This window comes from Propithecus coquereli, unplaced genomic scaffold (genome assembly GCF_000956105.1).
Source record: "Propithecus coquereli isolate 6110/MARCELLA unplaced genomic scaffold, Pcoq_1.0 Scaffold95, whole genome shotgun sequence".
Taxonomy (NCBI): Eukaryota; Metazoa; Chordata; class Mammalia; order Primates; family Indriidae; genus Propithecus; species Propithecus coquereli.
The window spans coordinates 5,705,272-5,723,404 of record NW_012155840.1 but is presented as its reverse complement, the minus strand read 5'-3'; the positions used below and the strand labels follow the sequence as shown (position 1 = coordinate 5,723,404).

Below are 18,133 nucleotides of genomic sequence, written 5' to 3'. Positions count from 1 at the left end.
TGAAAAATATCATTCAGTATTACATATGTGGGAAATAACACCATCTTCTATTTATTTGTAAATTAAATGACAATGTCAAGGAGCCATTAGCAAAACCATTTATTAAATATTTATTAGCATATGAAACATAATGTGATTTTTGTGACTCTTGTGACTCAGTGCTTGCGAAGTAGAAGCAAATACTTTGAGAATTTACAAAGCTTAATTTCTGCTTTCAGTGTGCAAGTGTGTTTTTGTTTTTAGCAAAAAGAGTTCTTTTTTCTCCAGCATCATTCAACATTACTTAATGGAGGAATTCCATTTATATGCGCTGCATTAACATGCTTAGCAATGTGAAAAGTTAACAGATTAATGTCTGAAGTAGTGTTATAATCACTAAAATGCCTCAGGAATATATTAAAACGGGTCTTGGTCACAGACAATATCAAGATTGCCGAGGCACACCACAGGCGTCTTTTTTAAAGCCTGTTTTGTAATAAGCAGAGAAAGCGAAGGTGCTAAATCATGGCTTCCTACCCCATTCCCCTCACAGCCTCTCTGTCTCTGGTGCTGGGCCTCAGAAATCAATTTCACACACGGCTGCTATCAGCATTCTTTGAGCTATTAGGACGAAAGCACTTTCTCCTCTTTTTATTAAAACCAAGCTCACTTTTATCTCATAGCTCCGCTTTGTGCTTTCCTACCTTTCCTTTCCACTTTGTCAGTTCCCAGGGAGGGTTAAACTGTCTCCTGCTTCCCTTCCTTTCACTTCTAAACCTCTTGAAGGGGCTAATCCACGTCCCCCGCACCCACTTCCTCAATGCCCCCAAATTCCTTAACACTTTGCAATCTGGCTTCTGCCCACCACTTGACTGACCCGGCTCCTCTGAAATTCCTCAGCACCCTGTAACTCACCACATCCTGTGACGCTCCCTCGCATCTTGCTGTGGAATATGTTCCCCTGGCTTCTCTGGCAACCAGTCCTTGCCTGTCCCTCCGCCGCCTTCCTTACTCACTCTGACCGGCAACTGCCGCCATCCTGACGTCCTTTCCTTGGGCTCCTGTTGCTCTCACCCACTTTCCGTAGCTTCAACTGTCTTCCCTTTGTAGGTGATTTATAAATCTATATCTTTTCCAATCTCCAGGCTTCTATTTCCACTCACCTGAATGCCTTGTTAGTACTTTACACGCAACATGTCTAAAACCAATCTCAATATTTGGGACCCCAATGTTTGAGCAGTCCTTCCCCCAACACAGTGATAGACATCACTATAAATCATTTCTCTTTTCTCCAGCTGCCTCTGTCCTCCTCCTCGCCCCACTCCATCCATCAGTTGCCTGGACTGCCTAGTCTACTTCGGCAGGGTAGCTCCTTTCCGTTCTCTCTTTTCCATTCCATCTGCCAGTGCCCTAATCCGGACTCTTCTTGCCACCATAATCTATTTGACACACACTTGCTGTCCTAGCTGCTTCCAGCCCTGGCAGGGCAGTTCCTGTGTAGCACGGCTCTCAGTGTGCCAGGACACAGGCGGCAGAACAGCTGAACGCAAGGCTGGGGTGCTGATCTGGGACAGGGCCCCGAGGCCCGGCTGAGGGACTTGTCCTTGAGAAGAATGACAGCTGCAGCCAGTGAAGGCTTCTGAACAGGGCACGGGAGGATTGGGGCTTTACAGGTTTTAAAGTACTTACACATATTCATTTGATCCTCATAGTACACCTATGAGGTACTAAACGTTTATGGGCATTTTAGAAAAAAGGGGGAAAGGAAGAGTTGCTGTCAAAAGGATGAGAGAAATCCAGCTTACAATCGTTTCCCCAACAGATAGGAGGAATTTAGAATCTCTTTATGTCTAATTAAGTAAGTGGGATACGGGTGGATAAGAGTAAGTCATCCAGTCAGGAGTTAAACTTAGGTGTCTGAGGAGAACAGTGGGAAATACGACCAAATACTCTGGCACCGTGGACATCCAGAAAAAGAAAAATAAAGAAAATAGAAGATGAGATGAATAATATATGCAGAAGTCTGAATACTCACAGATTGGGCTCAGGGAGTTTCTAATTTCCATCTTGTACAAAATGACTTAATACATTCATGGTTCTTATTTTTGAATAAAATGCTTATACATTTAAATGGATGATAGACTCTACTTCTGATTCTACTACATCTTATTAACTGGAAGATTTTGGAATCTATTTGTGCATGCCATGTAACAGGATAGGATAAGCACCTTCATATCATGCATCATAATCATTCTCTCTCACATACACACATATTTACAATTTATAAAGTGCATTCATATCAACTATATAAGTTATTGGAATCAGGATATTATCCCTATTTTAGGGAAAAGGGGCTCCTAAGTTTCTTATTTTGGGGGGGTTTATAAAGCATCTTCAAAGATAATCCCCTAAGAGGTGAGAGGTTTTTAGGACATTTTTAATATTCAGTAAGATAAGTGGTTATCAATTCTGGCTGTACATTCAAATTACCTGGGAACTTAAGAAAAATTGTCAATGTCTGGGCCCCTCCCCAGACCAATTGTATCTGAATCTCTTGGGGGAGGGAAGCTGTTGGTTACACAGACATTGTGTTCAATGTTCCTAAGGTGATTTTGATGCAGAGGAAGGCTGAGAACCCTGAATTGGACAAGCATTTTTGAGTGAATTCACAGGGTGATTTGCTTGAGACAACATTTATGTTTATTCTGTCTTACACTGCCTGGCTTCAATGGGCTCCAGATCCCTCCTTTCCAAAATTAAAAAGCAATCTTAGTTTTTTTTCTTAGTCCCTTTCTTTAAGATTGCATGGGATACCACAGTTATTAGGCAAAACTCTCAGTTGCCTTTGATCCAGGAAAAGATAAAGAGATTGGTTTCTGGGAATTTGGGCCTTGTAGGGAGGGAGTAATATTATAATAATTGTTAATGTTTATTGGGCACTTGCTATGCGTGTGAGGTATGGTGCTAAGTATGTTGCATGAATCATTTTATTAAACTTTACAATGACTTTTGGAGGTAGATGCTACAGTCGATCCCTGTTTTATAGACAAGAAAACTGGGGCACAGACAATAGTAGAAAGTCTATACTAGTGAAGATGGGATTTGAAACCAGGCAATCTGGCTCTTACCTGCTACTCCTGTGGTTCTCAAACTTTGCCGTATTATCAGAATCCCCTGGAGTGCTAATAAAACACACAGAGGCCTAGGCTCGCCCCTTGAAGTAGGAGGGCCTGGGTCTTCATAGTTTTGACAAGTGCCCAGCTGATTGTGATAGTGACCAAACATTGGGAACAACTGCAGTATATTACACTTGCTTACAGATAAGAACACTGAGGCACACATAGAGGAAGAAGAGAGGAAGTCCTACGCAGGGGGCTTTGAACTTGGGAGGGGACAGAACAGAGCCAAGGTGAGATCAATGTACAAACTCTCTCCAGTACTTCAGGTCAGGGGAGATTAGCAAACAAAGGCAGGAACCATCTGCATCAGAGGCTGGTGAATGGGAGATTCCATAATCATATTTCTGCTCTGGAATCTTGAGCCTAGCTTTGCTCGCATCAGTTAGATATTGGAATGACCCTGATACAGTATTGCATTGAATCCAAGATCCCATAGATTGAAGTCACTTTATTATTTTATGTACTATTATGAATTTTTTAAAAATGCCACTCCCTAAACTATGATCTGCATTTGAGATGCATTTGAGTTTCTAAAATCAGAAAAAAAAAATGTGTATCTTAGAATCGATGAAATACGGTACAAGCTGTGAACTCTAATGAACTTGGTTCTGAAACTGTGGAAATCACTCAGCACGTTGGGGAGGCTCTTGCTAACAAAGGCCAAAAACATAGTTCAAACAACATGGAAAATAATCTGTCCTGCATATTTTAATGTGATTTGTTTGCTATAAGAACTGAACTCATATATATGAAAAATTGAGAAATTCGTATCACCTTTTAGGTTTTAGTATTCAGTTTTCTGATCTGTAAAATGGGTTGTGGCCAGGCTTATCTGACATAACATATATAAACAAATAGCACAGTACTTGGCACGAGGGGGAGACTGAAATTCACATTTTTATTTCCCTTTTGCTAAGTCTGAAGAGGTTTTTAATGCTGTTTTTCAGTCAATTTCAGGGAAGAAGGAAGGAAAGTAAAAGTGGCAGATGTCTAAACAAAAGTCAGAAGGACTATCTGATTTAAAACATAAATACCCATTGATACTGTTCCAAAGCAAATCTACTTTAAGAGGTGACACCAACCTATAATCAATTTTGTACTAATGCTGTGTAAACAGCTATGTGCACATTACAGACTATTCGTTTATAATTAGGAGAAGAAATTACATACACGTAGGATTCCAACGCCTGATTAAAAATCTGATGCTTTAGCAATCGGATTTATAAAGAAACAAACATAAAAAATTTATGTGACATTTAACTCACACTTTAATAGGACTTGTGAGTTATCTTTTTAGTCAAATTATGTTTTTAGTATAAAATGATGGATTTAGGAATTTCAGATATGACTTGATTATTTTCTGAAGACCACAATTAGTATTTAACTTGGGCAGATAAATTTAGACTGTCAATGCTACGTCTTTTACTGGAGTTTCAGCTTCTTTCAAAGAAAACCCCACATATGGAGCCCATACTGAGTAATGCTGAAAGCTGCAAGAATGAGGGCAAAGATATTTGCTGGCGTCCCATGGAAAGATTCATAATTGTGACATGAATCTGAAGAGTTGAATAGGGCACTGTTGGGTGAGAAAACAGATAAATGACTACACGTGGCAAAAATACCATAGCCTCAAACTACAATAATCACTTGAAGGTACAAAAATGAGTCCATGTTATGGGCTTTGTGTTACTTGACCATCATAAAGCTTTCAAAAAACACATGACTGCCCTTTTGAAATAGCCTCTTCATTTTGAAAGGTTCACTGAGAATGAATAAAGGGTTAAGTCATAATGTTTTGGCGTTCTCTTCAGAAAGGCTGGGCCTGAATTCAAACTTTGCTAAGTGACAGAAAGTTCTTAACTTTTTAGGATACTGATACATTTGTTGCTCCCAAAGGCCTTCCATAATTTGGAAAAAATAACCCCTGACTGTAGGTCAAAAATTTTAACAGGGAAGCCTTGAATACAATCATTCACCCTTTCACACCATCATTCAGCAAGCACGGATTGCGCACCTACTCGGTTCTAGGCTCTGGGTTCTGGGCTCTGTGCAAAGCAGCGGGACCTAAAGAGCCCTGGCACACAGCTGGTGCTTTAAGAGCCTTGGAGCCTCAAGCTGTAGGGCAGACGGAGCCCACAGGAGGTTTTTTCTTACCAATAACAATGTGGCCTTAGAGCTCTGCCCTCGTTTTCATCATTGCTGCTGCTGTGACTGCCTCTGTGGCTTCCGACCATGACAGGTGCCATAATCTTATACCTTGCAGCCTCCTTTCTCCAGGCCTCTGCACGGCATATGGCCAACAGTTTTTGTCTTTCTAGAACAAAAACTTGGGTCCTGGATGTGGCCTGCAAGGCCCCTGCATGAGCTGGCTGTGCCCCAGTTGTAAGGATTTACTCACTGTTCCTTGAACTCACCTTCCCTTTTCTTCCTCTGGGCCTTTGTCCATGCAGGTCCCTCTGCCTGGACTGCCCCCTTGTCTCTTATCTGCCTAGTGAACTTTTGATTGAGTTGTTCTCTGCCTAGGACAGAGCCTGGCACGCTGCACACGATGAATGCCAGCATCCTTCCTGTTCTCTGTTTCTGTCTTTGTGCGACTCTGCTCAGCCTCAGTCTGTGTTATCTTTTTAAAACTTTGTTTGGTGTTTGTGAGCTTCCTGGGGGTGTGTGACTATGTCTTGTTCTTCTTTTTGTCTCAAGGAAGGTGACTGGCATAGAGCAGGCCAGTCCCTGACAAAGTTTTTATTGATGCATAAAGAGAAAAATAAGGACATTGGTTAGTTTTCCATAAAGCTAAATGTGTTTAGTTTTTTTTTATTTTCATCTGAAATTACAAACCTGGAACTTTTGGCTTTTCCAATGACCTTTAATTTCTTGCACCAATGAAAGAAAATGAGGGAGTTAGGACACGAATGAACTCTGCCTGGGTTCAAATTTGTATTCTGCCGCTACTGGCTGAGTGACCTTAGATGTGTTATATAACCTCTCTGTGCCTCAGTTTCCCCATCTGTAAACTGGGGAATTGTAACTACTCCATCCATAGGGTTCTTAAGAGAATTAGATAATTTAATACAAATTGTTTCTTATGTCAAAGTAAGTACTCTCTTTAGTACTAATGGATGTTATTTCATTTATGAAACTATGGTTGTAGAAGTTTGTTTTATTAAATGTCCTTAGTTAACAAAATAAAAAATTAGAAACTTTGTTTTCCAGACCTCTACCTGCACACCAATCCTTATTTGTTTTTGAAATTTTAATAGTCTATGAAATCCAAGTCTGGGAATCACTTCTCTAAATTATCTAGAACTGTAAAGTGGGCATAGGTTTCTTAAAATCAAGATTCTAGAGCCTGTAACCAAAACATTCCCACTCATTAGAGTCCCAGCACCACCAGACTGAAGTTAGCAAACCTTTTGAGGGAAAACCTATTGTCATTAGCATTCTACCCGCAGCTGACTGGCCTTTTAGTCACTCGAATGAGTGGCTGGTTTAAAGGTTTCACCACTAAAGCATAGCTCTAGATGGAAAAGACAGGTGTTTACGTATCAAATAAACACAGAGACAAAGTAATATACTCATTAAGCTTAGGTTTCAGTATTACTAAAAAAGAGGATTTCAGGGAAAAAAAGGCATAACGAAAAGAAATGACCTTAAATATAAATCTTTAGAGATTTAGAGTTTTTCTAACACATTCTTTCTCGAATCAGTATAAATAATGAATTAATGTGTCTATTTCTTTAGGCAGAGACTCCCTTACATCAGCAATAGTTAAATATACAATTTAAAGAAAATAGTATCATGACAGCAACTTAAAACCAATGGAAAGTACCAGCCAATTAATTCCTGTCTTCCCCAGCCCTGTCCCAAATCCTTCTGGTAGTGTATGTCGAAAGACCCATCTTTAGGACAAGTCTATTTTGTTCAGCACAGTAATACCCACTACTAGCACAGTGCCCGATAGACAGCGCACTCTCAATGAAGGCGCCATTTTGCACTGCGGGAGAAGGAAGCTAACACTTTTTGAGGTCCTACTATGTGCAAGATCCCATATAAAGTTATTTTTATATCTACATAACCAAATTATTCAAATTTTTCATGGCTTTGGAAGCAAGAGAAATGAAGCTCATTGATCTGACACAGGTCTAGGGAAAGAGACAAGCTTTGCAGATTTTAGTCCCCTGTTCTTGCCTGGTCATCCTGACATTTATAAACCAACAATGATCCTTAAATTCTAACTCAAGATTATTTTCCAGAAATTTCATTGGTTCCTTCATTCCTTCTGCATGTGACATTTCAACATTTCAATCCCTTTCTACTCACACGAGCTTGATGGTTGTTCTTTAAAAGTCTTTAGGGGCCACACAGTATAACAGAAAGGGAATGAACTCAACAGAAGGAGAATGGACTCAAAAGAAAGAGACCCAGATTCCAGGATCTGATCCTGGAATGTTCTTGACAAATAGGATTCAAATCTCTTTGCAGACATTTATATTTTGAATTTGATTATCTGCAAAATGAAAGGGCTGGAATAGGCAACTAATGTATTTATTAAATAACAAACTTACCTTGAGTGCTTTGTGTGTATGAAACTCTTTGCCTGATGCTAGGGATACAAAGACATTGGAGACGGAATAAACCAAACTCCTGCCTTCAAAGAGATCCTAATCAAGGTCATATTCTACATACCTCAAAGATTCCTTTTAATTCTAAAATACTATGAATCTATGACCTGGAAATTTAAATGCCAATTAAACTAACTCCATAACAGTAATTTCAAAGCATGTTTGTTATCTCAGACAAGTTGCAAGCCCCAGATGGAAAAGTGCATGGAACATCAGATAAATTGTATTAGGTCTCAATGACAAATGGTTATAACAACTAGAATGAAAGAACAGGCTATTTCTAAAACCTTTCCCTCCAAATCTCACTTCAGCACCTAAACAGTAGGAGTTCTTATTGTTTCCATTACCCTTTTTCATTTCTGGTTCTATTGATGAAGTACAATATTCTAACAATACCCTTACAGACTTCAAATGGTGACTGAGATTACAGCCGGCAAAGTAGGCTGAGAAATCGGACACCCTACCATACCTTACTATGGGAACAAAGTGAGGTATATTTATTTTATTGGACAGTTTGAATTTATTATAGGTTGCTCACAATTTCCTGTCTCATTTCTTTAGTGCTGTTGGAATTTATGTTAGGATGTCTTAGGTTATCACACTCCTTCATCCCAACATTTATGCCAACAGGCTGAATTGACTTAGAGAAAGTCCCTGGACAAAAATTGAAGGGGAAAATACCCAAAGCTTTAGTTAGAGAATGGCAGAAGCTTTGGAAAAAAATCTGAAAAAGCAATGAAGATGAAAATGGAAACTCCGTGAAAATTAATGTAGTGTAGAATTGGCAAACATACCACTTATTTCTTTAAACAAATAGAAGAAAGAACCCGCTTATGTGGTATACCCAAATAATTCACAGGTGGTGAAACTATTAGAGTCCTGCAATTTCTTGCCTCAGAAGTGGAATAAATCTTTTGTATTATAAATGGCATATGCTCACACACGTGATTTTTCTGCCATTTGCTTTCTTTCAACTATCCGCCTTTTGATACACAAGGTCATTTTGGTTTTATTGTAATTAATTTACTTTAATTATAACTTTAGGTAAAATCTAATGAAGATGGGAGAAGCAACCTAGTATAGTAATTGCACTTACAGAAATATAATTCAGAGTGGAATATGTGTGTGTGTGTGTGTGTGTGTTTTTGGCATGGATAGTGGTTGTTGAAAAATAAGCACGATGGAGTGAAAATCTATGTAAGATTGTACTCTGGTAGCATGATTCCCCAGCGATAGTGGGGCTGATGAAAACTCTCTAAATATTTGTCACACATTGTAATTCTCACAATGATAACAATTTGCTTTGAGAATAGTTTTTCCCTAAAGAATTAATCTTAATTCTTAATTGTGCTCTGTTGCACAAATTGATATTCTGAACTATAGAAATGGTAAAAATAATTTTTAATGTTTGAAGTCAAATAGTGACCGATAATATTCATGAAAATAGCACATTCATAATCTGTGGCAAGCCATAATTTACCTTTACCTATGGATAAGAGGGTTAAACAAATAGCATCTAAGCAGGTGCAGAAGGGTTATTTACAAGTGAACCGGCTTACGGGACAGTTGAAAATAATAATGTCCACCATACACCTGTTGCCTACAGGAGAGTTATCTTTTGAAAAATTTTAAAAATTAATGACAATACGTCCAACAACCTACCAAGCTCCTCATTGCAGGGACTTCTGTCTTTATCTTCCGTGGAGCCTTTATTTATCGCCATGGTAGCCTGGCTCTGTGTTGGGTAGACAGTTGGTGCTAGATAAATGATTCACACATGAAGGAAAGTAATGACTTGAACTGTTGTAGTACTTTGGGGTTTACAAAGCACTTCAACATCGGATGGTACCTTTGCCTCTGACAGCATCCTGAAGAGTTAGGTGGGATGTACAAGAGTGCTGGATGAGCAGACAGATCAGGAGAGTTATGTGACTGGCCATGGTCGTGGAGCTGGAAACAGTGTTGCAGCCCAGGTGGTTCGGCCCTAAAACCAGTGTTCTTTCATGGCACTTGGACACCTCCAAGAAAAACGTGTCAAAGATTGTTTGAGACTCAGTGTACTCAAGAAGTGGGTTTTACTTTACATGCTGCTGTGTGAAACATTTGTTTTATTGCCTTTGGGTGTCTGCTCCCCTCTCTCAATTGTTTACTCTTTGATTTTCTGACATTCTGTCTTTGGAGAAGCTTCAGTGTTGTACCTTGCTTTCTGCTTCTCAGTTTCTTTTTCTGTTGTCTTTATTTTCCCCCTTGGATCTGTGTGGCTCTGTGTCCTTGGCCTGGTTGTTTGGTCCTGATCTGCCCCAGGAGATTCCAGCTGTCTTATTACAGCCCTTCCTCTTTTGGTTTCTTTCCTCATTTCTTACCACTTCTCCAGTCACTCTTGGATTCTGTTCGAAAAATGGACCCATTTCCTCATTTTTCCTGCAGCACTGACACATACCCTCAACTACTTAGCACATTCTAGGTATGCAGTAAATTGCAAACCACAAAGATAAAACCACCATTAGGATGATGTGGCATCCTGTTATTTCTCTTTCCCCATATAATAAATGGAAAGTGGTATTAGTACTTACTTATGAGTAAGTACTGATATGCGTAGCACCTAAATTTGAAGCATATGTTATTTAAAAAGGTTTTCCATATAACAAACACCACCATTCCCAAATTTCATCGTTTTTACACAAGAAAGGTTTATTTCTTGCTCATGGTTAAATGAATGTTCACAGTGTAAGTCTGTGAGAGTGGTGGTGGGGGGCTGTGCTCTAGGTAGACATTCATGGACCTAGGCCTTCCTTGTGGTGGCTTTGCCATTCCTTAGAGTCCTGAAATTTTCTCCCGGATTCTCTGCATCCAGCAGGTAGGTAGAGAGAATGTGCTTGATGCTTGGAAGATAACCTGGGGTGGGAGGTCATGCCTAGAAGTGCCATATGCCACTCCTAGCCATATTTCTTCGATGAGAACTCAATCACGTAGCACCATCCAATCACAGGGAAGGCTGGGAAAGATAGTTTATCTTTGTGCCCAGTAGTAAGAGGAAATAGGTTTTGATGAACCCATAGCATTGTCTCTGTCAACATGAGAGTTTATGAGTACTTTTAATTTTATAAAACTGTGGCTAATGTAAGTATCATTTTGTTCCTGAGGACAAGTTTTATAAAGGGCAAAATACTTGAGAACTAAATGGATAAAAATTATATGAAACATGCAAAATGATTCATTCTAATTAACAATAGCAAAAGGGATCATTGTTCAATTGTTGTTCACCGTATGGCTGTGTATGTTTCAGAGAGATATAGAGAACCCGAAATATATGTCTTCTCTTATGAATTTATTAGGATTGTTGACTTGGTCTTACCAAAACCAGAAATAATGGAATGTTTCACATGTAAAACGACTGCTCACATTTTCCCTTTCTCCTTGTACTTTACCCTCTTTTCATCTTTTCTTGAGAAGTCATCCTTATTTATCCATTCATTCAACAACATTTACTGAGATCTAATTACCAGGCATTCCGACAGAGGCAAGAGGAACAAGTCACTCCTCTGTTGCCACCGGCCACAGCTTTGTGGGGCAGAGGGAAACGTAAGGGAATGACAAGAAGTACAATCGTGGAGACAAATGCAAGGAGCACATGAACTATAAAAAAACTACACTGAAAAACAGATTAGAGATTACAATTACTTCTTTCTGCCTTCTGACAAGCAATTACTAAACTCTGACTATACATTGGTGGAATTTGGGGTAGGGATATTTGAACCCAGAAATTATGATATTTCTTCTAATAGAGGTTACAATTAGTTATTGAGATAAAATATATTTCTATGACCAAAATAGAAAACATTTGTGAATATAGGAAAACATTCAAACAGATTTATAAATACTGAGCTTCTTGGGATATCCAATAAATGAAAAGCCAGAGGTCACTGTTGGCTGCAGACCACAGCCGCTAGAGCATTTTCTTGACATGGCCAGAACACTTTTAACTAACTAACTGCCCTCCGTGCTGGGTGCTCCAGTTAGCAAAGTCCCTGGGAGGGGAAACAGAACAGTTAAGCTTTATTCAATGTAGGTTTTAATCTTGAAGTTCGGGAATTGGGGAGATTTAGTCATTTATTTTTGAGCTCATGGAAAGAAGGGGTTGATAGCAACAGCTTACCCCAGTGAGCAGGCAGGCTCCCCACACAGCTGTGCTGGCCTATTTCAATTAGGATCCTTTAGGACTTACATCACCTCTGGTATGCCAGTCCTAAGCCGCTCATGAACCAGTACTGCCAATCAAGCCAAAATTCAACCACATGGTATGGTTTTTATGATGTAGACAGAAAATGACATGCACTTGTCTCATTCTGTTGAAAACACAAAGTTTGAAGCCAGCTCTCTAAAAGAAGAAAATTAGTAACAACGACAAAACTATAAAACTTGATTTAGGACACATTTTCCTGTGATTATCTCAACATACTTAACTGGTAGGTTATTCATGGTGATTCAAGGAATGCTCTCACTCAAGAAAAGACTCTGGTCCCCATGCTATGAAGAGGTCACTTCTAGGTCATTCTACTCATGAGACCACAGAAATAGTAGAATATGCTTACTGAGGGAAGGGAAGAATGGACCTGAGAACGTGTCAGTCCTGGAAACTGAAAGATACACAAATTAAAAGTAGAGCTGTCACTCGACCAAAGACACTGGACTATATATATATGAAGTTAGGAAACATCAAAAATGTAAAGAATTAGAGAACAATTTGATAGTCTCTGTAAGTTCTTCTCTCTCTTAATTCCGTTCGCACTTAGTTATGTTGCCTGAATGTACAAGGCACTCTACTAGGTGCTGCAGGAAATGCAGAAATTCATAGAATGCTGTATTTTTCCTGGAAGAGTTTAAAATTATACTTTGATTAAGCCATAGGAAAAGGGATAACCAAAATACCGACTGTCTCATCCTAACATATTTTCTGTGTAAAATGTACCCAAATAAACTGAGATGAAAACAAATGAGTAACTGGTACAGGGGTTAACTACACCTTACTGATAAAAATTGTACAGTTGACTTTAATTTTGTTACTAGGATATAAGAGGGAACTCTGTGCAGCTCCTAAATTTGAGTAATAGCCTAGCCCATGGAGTGCTAGAAGACTGCTTTCCACTTTATTCGTACATAATAGCAAAGGGATATCGACATGTTTTAACACTCATAGAAATGTACAAATACACACACACACATATATATTCATTTATTCATTCTCTCAGAAGTCTTCAGTGTTCATATAATATCCCAAGGCAAAACTTGCCTGGTGTAACAGGATTCTTCCGTAGTTCACTAGTGACCACTATTGGACATTCTTCCCTCAACTTATGTGAAGTAATAGAGCTGGTGCACATGAAAATAATGATGCGGGCCAGAAAATGGTCCCGAACAGACTGAAACCCTACAAATAGGAGCCCGAGAAAACAAAAATGTAGTTGACCACGTCTGGATAAGAAATGTCACAAAAACACGAAGCAAATAATTTTTAAATAACTACTTCACTACGTTCTGCAGATTTATATGAAAAGTCCTTAAGCTTGATTTAAAGACACTCTAGGTATGAGAATAAGAAATAGATGCAGAGTGAACACTGAGAGAAAGGTGCTTGTGCATGCACGTGGACACACTCACACACACACACACTGCTGGAACAGGCCACAGTCTGCTATAAATAGGGGATTTAACATTCATTCCACAAGCTAATGGTGCTTCTCCCCATCCAAGATAGATCCACTTAGATAATAGTGGAAAACAGTGCCAGAGGGACTGAAGGGAATAGGCTATTGTGTTTGACTAGTTGCCATGTATAAATTAGTGCAGAGAAGAAAAAGAAATTCAGCAGAATAACACATGTACTTTATTATAATTCCTAGTGTTACTCTTGCAACTCTCACAATAGCAGGCAAAAGAGCTTAAAACCACTTAAAAGAAAGAAAAAACAAATGCAAATTTGATTAAATGCCTTTCTGACAAGGACTGATTTGACTTCAAGTGTAGATGGACACATATGTCAATGGCCGGTCATGGTTTTTGCCACATTCCTTTTGAGCTAAACAATTGGGACAAAGGAGGGGGAATTTAAAAGGGGAGCAGGATGGGAAGATTGGGAAAGTGGTGCTATGTGGCTTATTTTGACCTGAATATCAAGATGAAATCTCTTGATGGGGACTACTGTCCTTTTATGGCCAGAGTACAAGAGAAGTGTATGATGTATGCTCTGCGCATGAAAATATGGGTGGTGACTTAAAATAGACACAAAAGACACAGGGAGCCCATTCTCTCAGGAATAATGTTCCAAGGAGAAAAGATTTTGACAAAACTGAGGCTGAACAACATTCAATATTTGTACGCACTCAAGAACCAAGTCACGATACAGATGCACAGATGATTCAGCTGTCAATGACATGGAGGCTACTTTGATGAAGTAGAAACGGGGATTACCACTAAACAGGACGTTTTTCAATTAAGTTAAAGAGACCTCTAGAAATTGCTTAAAATAATTCCAGCAGTAGACGGAATCTTATAGTATATAAAAGGATTATAGGAAAAACAAGCCCCCCAGTTCTATTTCTCTGTCAGGCCTTAAGGCTGAACTGACGATGCCATACTTCCAGTTCTAAGTCCACTACAGATCAGGCTAAAGGTCACTTTCTCTTAAGCCAATAATTTAATTTTGGCTACAAAGCTAAAGGGGGCAGTTAATGAGCAGGTGTAAGAAGTGCCCATTATATCATACAAATCTTTAATTTCCAAGGCAATGCAAAAGGCCTAAATACCTTCAACAGAGAGTACAGACCAATCCACACCATTGCTTCTTCCGTTATTGCTGAATATTTACAAACATAGTGCAAAGCAAACAAGTTATGTTCTCTCCATTTTTTGACCTTTGGGTTCAAATGTAAGTTTGTTTCATTATCTGTAAAATGGCTTTAAAAAATGCCTTATTTGCATGATTATCCTAAGGATTCATTGTCATACTTCTCAAACAACTAGCCTAGAGTTTGGCACATTCAGATGTATTATAAAATACATGACAGTTATCACTAATGCTGTTATTGCTGTGCACAGGGATGTATGTAGACGCTCACCAGTCAGTTCTTTTTTTGTAGCATAACTCTCAGATTCCCAATTCATTTAAATGCAGGCATAAGACAAACCTAGGTTTGAGTTCATATTTTCTTCATAATACAATTATTATAATCTCAACATAATATGTTTTAAGTCCTTCTGAAATAAGCACTTTTTCCCCACGTAAGTCTAATCATATGCTCAAATGCATATATGGATATTCAAGCTATCAAAGAGAGATATAATATATATACCAAACGAGTAGCAAAACAATCTATTCCCGAATAGGAAAGTTTTACTGAAGTATAATGAGATCATACTTCCATATGAAAATATCAAAAAAAGTAATGTGTAATGGCAATTTGCTGTGTGATGCAATTTAAAGGGAAAATAGCACACACTTTAAAAAAATCACAAAGAAGGAAGGACAATACAAACTAATGGTGTATACAAGTAACACACCCCTTATGGAAAAAATGAGACACCTTTCATAAATTGTGTGCTCTGCAAGTCATAAAGCACACTTAAACATTCTGTTTTTTCTATTCCTCAGAACGACTAAAATGCAAAGTCCATTCATGCTTAAAATTTAGTTTGTCTTAAATTTCTATGAAAAATTAAAAATAGATTTCTATATTTGTAACGCTTGCAATGCAGCATTATAATTTCTTAGCCACAATGATGCAAATCATTAAGAAGCAGTAATGTATAAAATATTTAATCACTGTCTCATTACTCTGATGAATCTTCCTGGAGTTTTTCAATTTGTACCAAATGGATTGCTTTCCTTCTTCAAAATTATAGCGCAGACCAAATTCATCAGAATCTAATCAGAACAAAACATTCCTTCTCCATCAACAAACCAATGCAGTCTATACATTCATTGCATTTTTGCCTTGTTCCCTTCTTGTCTTGTTACCTTCTGAGGAAGTTCTGGCATGTCATAAATGTGACAAGGAGAGCTACAATCACGTTTGTTTGGATCAGTGTGTGCAAATTTTGGAATCAAACCTTCAGATGAGGTTTACTAAGCTGCCTGCCCAGAACACTCTGGTTTTTTAAAAAAATGTGCATTGCTATTAATATTTTGAGTGTAGATTTTTTTTGGACAGTAAATGTTCATTTTCTGCCCATAAAACCAAGTATGAGTCACAACGGAACGTTTACTTTGAGTCAAAAATGCAGTGTGTACTGATGTTCAAGAGTAGAGCATCTTATCACTATGACTGTGGAAATCAGCCGCACAAAAAGTCATCATTTTCTTCCCTTCTTCTTCAAAAGTAAATTTGAGATCAAAGACTGTAATCCTCAATTCATAAATACTGGTATTAAGTTGTATCCATAAATGACTTGCAGTAATTATGAGCTATAATCTGGGTTGGCTGCAAAGAGGCTCTCTTTCCCCCTTTTACCTGGACCTGTAGCACACGTGCATAGAGGGAAAATAATTCATAAAAGGCAATAGGGGAAAGCCCCGCATAGCCTATCCTTCAAAAAATTCCAGGAACACCACAGTGAGTTTGATTTCAGGACGTCTGTTATCCAAATTCCAAGTATACACACCACCATTTATACCGTCCTCAGCTCACGAACTCCATGCAGTATATCCCAAAGTTCATGTCTCAGTATCAGTATTATTATATAGCTGTAACTAAGTCCAGAAAGTCTTGCAGACTTTTATTTTGCTTGGGAAGTTGGGGTTAAAATTCTGGAAGGAGTTTTCTTTTTTTAATCAGTTACATTATTTTACCTGCAGTTTTAAGATAAAGATACACACACACACACACACACACACCCCAACAGCACCCAGACTCAATGGCAATAGCAATGTATTGAAACGAAAAGGCATTTACCAGAAGCAGGAAAGCCAGAAAGAGGAGCGGTGTGCCAGGAGTTGCCCGACGGCAGCATTCCATGCTTGGATCCTTGCCGGAATCCGAATCGGACACTGAATAAGCTGCTAAGTGCTCCTCTGCCTGCTGTCACATCCAGTACTGGTGCTAACACTCCAGCCCTGCCTATCAGCTTCCATCAGCCCCGCTCACATTTCCTGACCGAGGGGTGGGTGGGTGGATGGGTGGGGGGTAAGCTGAATGGAATCTCTCTCGGAGCAGGCAGCCAGCCAATCAGGCTCCTGCTAATCAGACATGCTGAATAACAAAGCCAGGGGACAGAGAAAGTGTAACAGTGTGAGCAAAAAAGGGGGAAAAGGACGGAAAAGAAAGGCGAGAGAGCAGCAGAGCGAGAAGAGAAATGCAAAAGATGCAGAGTTGCAAAAGATGAAGCAGACTACTGTGCTCTGACGAACCTGGTTAGTTCTTTGTGAGATACATTTCTATTTGCCATTTGCGTGTCCTGATGTCTGTTGCTTTGTAAAGTACAGTAGCTCCCTGTGACTGTGTATTGTTCCATTCAGGAGAGAAACTTAATCCCTGTCAATATATAACATATGCCATAAAGGGAAAGAACCATAGACAAAAACTGACTTAATGTGCCCTTTAAACGTATTCTGGACAACTGCTTTATTCTCCTCCATAAAGTTCCTCTTTACTGTCCCTCTTGACTTGGAAAAAGGACACTATATAAGTTTTTAAAAGTTCCTCACTAAACCTAAACAGTGACAGAAGTTATTTTGTGTAGTAAGGACTTAATTTGAAAGAAAAAAAAAGCACAGCAAGTTGCTTCTTTGTAAAGTGACAATTTAAAACATCCAAGGTTTACTAATTCTAAATGCACGATTAGAAATTTATCCCCTAGTTTAAAAAGAAGCCCTGAACAAAGAGCCCAGGATGAGTGGGGCTGAAATTTGGGGTTGAGGAACAGCCTGGTTTTGACACACTGCCAACTCCCAACTATCTGCTTTAGCAGCAGGAGGGAAAGAAAGGATGAATTAAATCCTCAGTTAATCCCCAAACCTTCTTTTAACCAACAGTTTCAGCCTCCTGCACACCTCACCCACCTCACCCACATCCTTTATCCGAGCGCCTACGATGCAGAAAAGGCTGAACTGAAATTTACCTCTTTTTTTCTGTCCACTATTGCAAGAGGGTTGGACAGGATGATCTTCCAGGCCGGTCCAACCCTGGAGGAAGTGCTAATGAGCAGTGAAATGACGACAGGGCCAGCAACAGCAAGAAGGTCAGGAAACTTCTGAAACTGTTTAATCCACCAGCAAGCAAGATTTGACTCCACCAGAGGAAGATTTTATTACAGTTTTAGAAAAAGTGTCAAGTGTCAAACAGGAATGTATTTCCCCTTATC

General features: G+C 39.0%; 1 protein-coding gene across 2 annotated transcripts in view; it reads right to left on the bottom strand.

Moving 5' to 3' along the window:
• LOC105826996 (ADAMTS-like protein 1) overlaps window positions 1–16,940 on the bottom strand; it is a 198,865-nt gene extending 181,925 nt beyond the window's left edge. Inside the window, exon 1 of one of the 2 annotated variants that reach the window (XM_012665018.1) lies at window positions 16,726–16,940. In XM_012665018.1, the coding sequence (XP_012520472.1) occupies window positions 16,726–16,788 (63 nt within the window). In that variant the 5' untranslated portion in view covers window positions 16,789–16,940. The remainder of the gene's footprint in view (window positions 1–16,725) is intronic. The other variant, XM_012665019.1, reaches the window with a different exon arrangement.
• Window positions 16,941–18,133: the final 1,193 nt, after the last annotated feature.